Source organism: Etheostoma spectabile, chromosome 18, assembly GCF_008692095.1.
Source record: "Etheostoma spectabile isolate EspeVRDwgs_2016 chromosome 18, UIUC_Espe_1.0, whole genome shotgun sequence".
Taxonomy (NCBI): domain Eukaryota; kingdom Metazoa; phylum Chordata; class Actinopteri; order Perciformes; family Percidae; genus Etheostoma; species Etheostoma spectabile.
Genome location: NC_045750.1, coordinates 13,500,116 through 13,508,913, shown reverse-complemented (window position 1 = coordinate 13,508,913; position 8,798 = coordinate 13,500,116). Strand labels below are relative to the sequence as shown.

Sequence of the window (8,798 nt, the reverse complement as noted above, 5' to 3'; positions counted from 1 at the left end):
TGCCGTTTTAGCTCAGTGGAAGCTTGTACACGTAGCAGCAGCTGCCCAGTGTTGCCTGCACTGATTCAGGTCGGGGTTTTTTTCAATCGAAAGTAGACGCATATTTATAGAGTTCAAGATTAACATAAAATTTCTCCTTTTAAACTAATCAGAGTTGGAAATTGTTAAAGCTCTGTTTAACTTGCTTTGGTTTGCTTCTTAGGAAGATTCTTCTACCAAAGACTTGTTGAATTCATGTCAAGGTAAGCCTCCACGACGTTATACATGTACATTTACCAAACCACGACGGCATTGAATGAATTTCTGATGCTTTGATGCATTTTGATGAATGCTGTTTTCTGTCTGATTCTGTTCTCGCAATAACAGAGACATTTCTATACCACATAACCCACTTGGCTGGTGCAGAAAAAGCACACGCTAATTAATGGTGCTCCAATTACATGCTCAGCCAATGTTACCAACAGGAATTTCAATTATCAACAGCCCTGGAGCAATTTTCTGAAAGTCACCATGTAGGCTTCTCGCTATAGCTCCACATGGCGCTCTCTGGATTGTAAAATTTGCTTTAATTAGGGATCGACCAATCGATCAATCTCAATCAATATGGATTTTTTAGTGCCAATACAGATTTACTTTAATACGGGCCACCGATTTTCTTGAGCCGATATTTAAAGCCATTACTGCTTTTGCTCCCTCAATTTACATCATAAAGATGTAAACCCTGCCACACTGGATTTTTTTTCGGAATCTGCTCTGCCGTTTCTTTAAGAATAATAATATTCAAAAACACAGATGAGTGTCACTTCTGCAATCATCTAACATTCATATCACCCAAATTATGTGTGCAATGTGAATCATATGGACGGGTGCACTGCATATAGTGAACTGTGCGAGGGTAAAAGGCTTTCATCAACATCTACGACACAGCCTGACATTGCATGCAGGAAGATATAATCAGGTCAACACATTTAAATAATTTAAGAAAACAATAAACCTGAAAAGTGGCCATTGATATAAAGTGCTTGATTTGTAATTTAAGACTGTTGTGGTGCTAGTGGTGGAGGGGCAGTTCATGGTCTGCATGTGAACTGCAGCTTCTCTAGCAACACAGAGCTGCCTGTCTGTAAACAATGCTGGGAAAAAAATAGGCAAAAACAGTAGCCGCGTATCGGCCGATATTTGGCTCTGTTGAAGCACAGAATGCATCCAGTGTTTAAAATCAACTGTGCGTAACAGCCACTCAGAGCAGGTTTTGCAATGACTGGAAGCTTGCATTAGTGATTCGTGACCACTCAAACTGCTGTTGAATTCTCTCCCTCCAGTGGTCCGATGCGAGCGTATATTTTAGCCAGAGAGGACGCCATTCGTCACTGGAGAGAACTTATGGGACCAACCAAAGTGTTCAGAGCCAGATACACCTCGCCTGCTACTATCAGGGCCCAGTTTGGACTCACAGACACACGAAACACAACCCACGGATCAGGTAGGAAGTGTGTTCAGTGACGTAAGACTCCTCAGTGCTTCTTATGTAGGGTTTACCTACAGTATGGGATGTCCTACACCCATCACATTGGCTTATCAAATCACAAACACATTCCCAGGTTTTTAAATGGTCATATTTTCAATCTCCATTCTCTCCAGATTCTGTTGAGTCGGCACAAAGAGAAATCCATTTCTTCTTTCCAGACTTCAGTGTGGAGGAGTGGGTGGAGAAAGAAGAGCCATCGTTCAGATCAGGACAAATGCATTACGACCACCAAAAACAGATCCACACACTTTTAACAAAAAGCTGACCCCAGAACTGCTGTTACAGTCACTGATCCCCCCCCCAAGGACCACTTAGAAACCCTGCAATTGTTTGTCAATTGTTCATACAAAAAAATGCAAGCTGCTTGAGAAGATGCTACAATCCTACTGGCTATATTTATTGTATACTGTGTGACGAGCCCAGAAAAGTGCATGTTTGTCACCAAAGTTCCTCAAAGTGCCAATATGTTTATCCCATGTTTTTGTCAGTAAAACTGAGTTTCCTTGAACATGGAAAGATATACAGCTTACAAAGTCATTAAAAGAAGCACCATAAATGTTTATGTATTTATTGTCATTAGAAAACATGAATGGCTAGATAAGAAAATGTAACATTGTATTGTACAAAACGAGACAATGTAGAAATGTTTTTTTTTATACATTGTCATCACAAACTCCTGTCCAGGCATCACTGTAAATAGTGCAATCGTCACAATCAGTTTCACCTTCCTGAGCCATGCAGATTGTGGTACAGCAGCAACTAAATGTTATTATCAATGCCAAATAACAAAACTACATGTATAGTTTGTGAAAATCCAATAATAGTTACACATATTTAGCATCTTAAAAATAGGGGTGCCAAGTAATGATTTCCTGTCTTCTGTGATATACTATGAATTCTTGATTTGTTTTTGTTCTGATACTGTATGTAATGTAAAATGTCACATTTTGCATCTTTTCTTGCCAACCTAGAGTTTTACATGTAAATTTCTTCAAGACAGCACAGTAAGACTTTGTTGTAACAGGCACCATAGAAGTACATCTTAAATATAATAGGCCTAGTCAAACGTTTGATGAGCCATGTTTTCAATATGACAATCAAAATCGTACAGTTCAGCGTCTCATTCATCTTGTGCTTTCTTTAGCTGTCAGACCTTGAAGATGTTTCCACAACAACACCATCTGTTCACTTGTTTTACCAGTCTTCTTCCTTTTTTCTTTGGCTTCTTCCAGTCTCCCCTGCACTCAGGTGTTGTGTGTGGCCACCTGTTTGATGCTTTCCACGGGTTTCATAACCTCGTAGGTGGTGAGGGACTTCTTCACCTTTCCGTTCTTGTCCACCTGATGGATGCTCTGTGTCACTGTAATGGTCACCTGCTTGGTCGACATCCGATTGTCCTGCCATTTTGTCTGATGACGAGGAATGAAAGATGGGACGTTATAAAAACTATTCAGTTCACTTTTACAATTACGTATGACAAAACATCAGAATTCTCACTTTTGAGAAGCTGGAGGCAGCAAATGTTTGGCAAGTTTTCTTTAAAATAAGGACTTAAACAATTATTTCATTATCAAAATAGTTGCCACTTATCTAATGGTAAACTAATCAATTATATCCCTACTGTTTTAGCTCTAACTTAACATGTTAGCTGGCCATAAAAATCTACGACGACAAAGATGGATGGATTGATTCTCCATAACTTAACTACAATTGGTCTCCCGCAACTTGTTACTTTTACTCAGCAAATGAATAGAAACGAAAAGGTGCTTTGTTATTCTACATTGGTGGAGCGTCTTACAATCTCTTCAGTGTGTAGAACACTTCTGCGCTGCACTGTGATGCCGGAAGATGGCTCCTTGACTGGAGAGCCCAGTTTTGCAGGGGGGCTGCTGGGTTTCACGTCTTTCAGACTGGCTTCAGACACGGCCGAACAGACCTTTAGGTAAGCCTGAGCAGGGGGAGGGAGGCAGTCCTCGAAGAAATCTGGAACAAAACAAAAGCTCAGCTTTGTCTGAAAGCTTGCTTTACAATCCTGGATATGGGGGTGAATTGGTAACATGTACTTTTCTGTTAATCTGTTAAGACTTCAAGTGTAATTCAGAGCACATGCTTGGTTACAAGGCCCTGCCACACATAGATGCATGGAGGCTCATGGGTGCTACAGCTAAAATGTTTTTTTGAGATTATTTTTGGGGGGCTTTTACCTTTATCACATAGAGACAGTGGATAGGCATGAAAGAGGGAGAGAAATGTGACACGCAGCAACGGGCATGTTACGCCCCAGTCTAGGGGTGCCTAGGACGCAGCAGGCTGGATTCATGCAGGACTCGGCCAACACGGGTCGAACACTCTTACTGGGTGAGCTAGAGGCTGCCCCCAGCTAAAATGTGTTTTTTTTTAATGTAGCTGTAAACAAGGTAGAGACATCCACTCACCATTCTAATAAACCCAATCAGAATCCAAAATGATTTTAGCAGAAAAACAAACATTCTAAGAAACATATCATTATAAGGAGTTGTTATGTTTTATATATAGTTATCTAGAAATGGTATGGTATAACAATGCATATAAATGGGATGGAATAATTAAGAAACAGAAAGGCGCTCACAGTACGGTATTAAGCCGTAATATTAATTATGTTGACAATAGATGAACCATTTCGGAGATTAACCACATGATCTGACATTAGTAGTAATTCAAGTGCTGAAACTCATTTTTGTAAAATAAATAAATAAGATTATTAAGTGTTTCTGGATCTCTTTAATAAAGAAATCAGGGGCTTCTACAACAGGCTAATTCATTATAAATTAGTTATGCGCTCTTTCAGAATAAAGAACAACCAACAAATGGTGTATTTCAGCCCAGACAATATATTAATATCACACTATGTATGATTTTGGGTAGTGTAAAAGTGAGTCATTTGTAAATCTAACAGCATTAGTCAGAGGTTGAAGCTTACTGGTAGCGTACAGGTGCATTACTGTCACGAATGACCTAATCTGACTGCAGTGTGGAGCAGTGAAGTGTCATGAATCATGGGAAACACTCTGAATATCACCCTGAAGTGGTATTTGGTGTGGACATCATGTGGGCTAAGTGTACTGGATGATGGTATTGTTGGTATGTATACCTCCTAATAGTGATGTGTAAACAGGAACTTAAATATTCCAGGACTCGCAACACAAAAAGAACAAGACTTTTTAAAGGAAATTCTGCACAGTAGTGTTACAAAATCATCACCATATATTGCAGATGATACAATCTTTGTAATTGAAAGCTGTTGATTCATTAGACAAATTATGGATCTGTTTAATCTCTACAGAGTGGAACTTAATTGTCTTCAAAATTACATCAAGGCTGCTCCGCCCGCATTTACTAACAGCTGTATCTGTTACCATGAGAACTTGGTCCTGTCTCAGCACAGTGGCTTTTGATGTAGCCTATTATGTCCACTCATTCATTCATTTCCTCCTGGCTTCAAAGAAAATGCACCCGCAATTCAGTGGGACATGAAGAAGAACAGTAGAATCATAGTCAGACCCCTGTGTTTGTGAGCTGTACGTGGTGAATAACTGAAAAGAACAAAGGATTTCAAATGCTTAGTATGCTGCTTTTCTTTGTGTTGTTCTCCTTAGTTCCAGCATGAGGGTCAGCACAACTACTATTTCGATGTCTGTGTGCATGATGGCTCCTTGTTTCAATCAACCGTGCAAAGCCTCTGAAAGTGTTTGATGTCAAAGAGGAAACTGTGTTACACCTACAGGATTTTTCCTACAGAGAAAAACAGATAGGTGTCACACTTCACTTTGATGTGTAGAGTGTAAAGGAGCCCACTCATTGATAATATAGTCAAATGACCTACAGCATACTGTTAGCCTGAGCTCTCCTAGCCTGGTGTGAGTAACAGCAAATAGTCTTGTTTAAAATAACCCAATGAAAACGAAAAACACATGTAGTTTTAACTATTATCATAATGAAAAAACTTAAAATTGGATTAGCAAATATACACTCACCTGCCACTTTATTAGTTACCTGTCCAACTGCTCGTAACACTTAATTTCTAACAGCCAATCACATGGCGGCAACTCAGTGCATTAGGCATGTAGACATGGTCAAGAGAATCTCCTGCAGTTCAAACGAGCATCAGTATGGGGAAGAAAGGTGATTTGAGGGACTTTGAACGTGGCATGATTGTTGGTGCCAGAGGGCTGGTCTGAGTATTTCAGAAACTGCTAATCTACTGGGATTTTCACGCACAACCATCTCTGGGTTTACAGAGAATGGTCCGAAAAAAGAAAAACATCCAGTGAGCGGCAGTTCTGTGGGCGGAAATGCCTTGTTGATGCCAGAGGTCAGAGGAGAATGGCCAGACTGGTTCGAGCTGATAGAAGGGCAACAGTGACTCAAATAACCACCGTTACAACCAAGGTGGGGCAGAAGGCATCTCTGAACGCACAGTAAGTCGAACTTTGAGGCAGAGGGTACAGCAGCAGCAGAAGACCACATCGGGTGTCCTTTCAGCTAAGAACAGGAAAAATGAGACTAAATTTGCACAAGCTATCGAAATTGGACAATAGAAGATTGGAAAAAACGTTGCCTGGCTGATGAGTCTCGATTATGCTGCGACAGTCGGATGGTAGGGTCAGAATTTGGCGTCTACAACATGAAAGCATGGATCCATCCTGCCTTGTATCAACGGTTCAGGCTGGTGGTGGTGGTGTCATGGTGTGGGGAATATTCTTGGCACTCTTTGGGCCCCTTGGTACCAATTGAGCATCGTTGCAACGCCAGCCTACCTGAGTATTGTTGCTGACCATGTCCATCCCTTTATGACCATAATGTACCAACTTCTGATGGCTACTTTTAGCAGGATAATGCGCCATGTCATAAAGCTGGAATCATCACAGACTGGTTTCTTGAACATGACAATGAGTTTGCTGTACTCAAATGGGCTCCACAGTCACCAGATCTCAATCCAATAGAGCATCTTTGGGATGTGGGGGAACGGAGATTCGCATCTGGATAGTGCAGCCGACAAATCTGCGGCAACTGTGTGATGCCATCATGTCAATATGGACCAACTCCCTGAGGAATGGTTCAGCACTTGTTGAATCTATGCCACGAAGAATTGAGGCAGTTTGAAGGCAAAAGGGGGTAAACCCGTTACTAGCATGGGGTACCTAATAAAGTGGCCGGTGAGTGTATATCGTATTCTGTGGTGTGGACCTAATTAAGTACTAATTTATCCAACCAAAATGTATAATTCATTTGTTCAGCAGTTCAATTACTGCCCAATTCCTGTTTTCAAACCAATTTAGTATTAATTCATACATCCACTCAACCGTAAAGGATTTTTCTTACCCGGGCTGATTGTTTTTTCAATAGTGAAGTCGGGCTCAGAGTTCTCAGAGGGAATGCTATGGATGGATGACAGGGGGATATCAGTGTCTGTGCTGGTCAGCCATGTTGACTCCGTCTCCTTGGTCCAGCTCTCCAGGTATCTAGGCTCCAGAGCATCAGTCCTGCTCCCCCCACAGCCCATAGCTCTGCCTCAGACTAAGGGCACCCACGCTTGGACTTTTCTTCAGAGCAAAAAAGAAAACCAGAGACAGCAGACAGAAAGCTGTGATGTTGACTAATGGAACTGGCATTTTGTAGAAGATAAACAATGAATCTTGAAAAGAATTGGCAGATCAATCAATGATGAAAATAATTTATTAGTTGCAGGCCTCAAATTAATTCTGTACAGTTCAATTCTGTACATATGACCAGAGAATTTCTCATATGACATTAACACAAACACATAATACTTACAGCACAGCACACAGCTGTAGCAAGAACCAAGTGTCCTCATAAGAACACGCTCCAATGACTTCTATCCTTAAATGAGTAGGTGGAGTGGTCCCTTCAGTCTTAACTCAATTTTGTTTACAGTTCCCTAAGTGGATCTGAAGGCCCCATCTTCTGATGGTCAATCAGGTGAAGGAGGCCATATTACACAGGAGCCGATAGATCATCAAAACCAGCTCCCCTGGGAGAAACAAGCAGAGGGAGGGAGGCTGAGGAATTTATGACTTCTTTTTTATTATATGTTCTTACTGTAAGTCAATTCATTAGCCAGACTCAATACAATTCAAGCTTTGCTCTGCCCGATAAGCATACATACACAAGCACTGGATCAATTCATTACTGTCCCCTTCAGATGAGTAACCAACTGTTTGTTATTTGTCCTTGCTGTGTAGCCTACTATTGGCTGTGCTGTTCTGCACATATGGTATCTATCTATCTATCTATCTATCTATTGATCTATCTTTCAAACATCTGGAAAAATAATTAATCAACACATCTTGTGAAACAACCAGAATAGCACAGTTTCATCCCTGATCCGTAGGCTATTTCTCAGGGTTATTGAAACTATTTGAATCGGGTTTCGCTGATGAAGTCTGGATTTCAGTGATGTACCGACACATAATAAGCTGTTCAATCTGGTCAAGACTGCCTGCTTCTTCTTCATTTAATTAGGCCTATCTTTCCCTCGGACAAATAGGCTCAAATTAGGGAACTCAAATGGTCATAATGCAGCCTAGTATGGTAAAAGCTATGGTAAAGGCGCATGTAGGCTAAATGAATACTGAAATAAATCTGTCGAGCAGTTCCTATAACCTAGCACCACTATCATACATGCCAAAAGAAAACTGTATAGCAACGATAGCGTGACATGAATCAAAACATAAACGCCGTATGATGCCTGACAGAAACGCGAACAGTGCATTTTAATTCGGCTAACAGGAAGAAAACAGACACCGCGCAGTAAAATAAGATAAAGGCTTACAGATGGTGGCAGCTCCGTTTGTGTGTCGCCCCGCGGCTCCTCCGTCAGACAGACGCCGTGTGGTCAAAATCCGAGTCCTCCGCTCGGTGACCGGCTGTCCGCACCATCCGCTCCTACAGTCATCCTCTTTACCTGAGAAAAGCTCGATTCATTAAGAATGAATGGTAGATCATCCAGCCTCTCGTGGTGAAGATAAGGAGGTATGTGTCTGTAAATGTAAAGTATAGCCTATGTGAGGGAATTATACCTCAGCTGTTACCAGTTAAACTTCAAAAACAATATAGCTACTGTGTGGTAGCCTACTTGTGCTCACTGCCATTAATGGATTTTCTGCTTCATAACCATAATTGCATTTTGGCCCATCACCGAGCCAAATAGCCTACACACACTCACACTCTCACTCTCACTCTCACTCTCACACACACACACACACACACA

General features: G+C 41.2%; 2 protein-coding genes and 1 long non-coding RNA gene across 4 annotated transcripts in view; 2 read left to right on the top strand and 1 right to left on the bottom strand.

The window, feature by feature from the left end:
- Positions 1-2,084, top strand: part of nme6 (NME/NM23 nucleoside diphosphate kinase 6) — a 5,561-nt gene extending 3,477 nt beyond the window's left edge. The window contains exons 4-6 of the mRNA XM_032543752.1: positions 203-242; positions 1,323-1,483; positions 1,642-2,084. Of these exons, the coding sequence (XP_032399643.1) occupies positions 203-242; positions 1,323-1,483; positions 1,642-1,793 (353 nt within the window). The 3' untranslated portion in view covers positions 1,794-2,084. The remainder of the gene's footprint in view (positions 1-202; positions 243-1,322; positions 1,484-1,641) is intronic.
- Positions 1-3,285, top strand: part of LOC116706763 (uncharacterized) — a 9,055-nt gene extending 5,770 nt beyond the window's left edge. Inside the window, exon 2 of the long non-coding RNA XR_004336311.1 lies at positions 2,381-3,285. This is a non-coding gene — a long non-coding RNA (uncharacterized LOC116706763). The remainder of the gene's footprint in view (positions 1-2,380) is intronic.
- Positions 2,087-8,762, bottom strand: baalcb (BAALC binder of MAP3K1 and KLF4 b). Of its 2 annotated transcripts, none has more exons than XM_032543754.1 (5): positions 8,361-8,762; positions 7,343-7,559; positions 6,890-7,110; positions 3,327-3,511; positions 2,087-2,937 (listed from the first exon to the last, which is right to left on the bottom strand). In XM_032543754.1, exons 3-5 carry the CDS (start codon positions 7,068-7,070, stop codon positions 2,773-2,775), a joined length of 531 nt encoding a protein of 176 aa, XP_032399645.1. In that variant the 5' UTR covers positions 7,071-7,110; positions 7,343-7,559; positions 8,361-8,762; the 3' UTR covers positions 2,087-2,772. The 2 variants fall into 2 exon arrangements, with proteins under 2 accessions (XP_032399645.1, XP_032399644.1); XM_032543753.1 differs by having other exon boundaries at positions 3,327-3,519; positions 6,892-7,110; positions 8,361-8,761.
- Positions 8,763-8,798: the final 36 nt, after the last annotated feature.

Excerpts from the sequence above, each read along its gene's own strand:
- baalcb (XM_032543753.1), bottom strand. The coding sequence starts at position 7,070 with ATGGGCTGTGGGGGGAGCAGGACTGATGCTCTGGAGCCTAGATACCTG. Across the intron at positions 3,520-6,891 it reads ATTGAAAAAACAATCAGCCC|TGTTCCAGATTTCTTCGAGG; the intron begins GGGTAAGAAAAA and ends GAGCTTTTGTTT. Across the intron at positions 2,938-3,326 it reads TTCTACACACTGAAGAGATT|ACAAAATGGCAGGACAATCG; the intron begins GTAAGACGCTCC and ends CCTCGTCATCAG.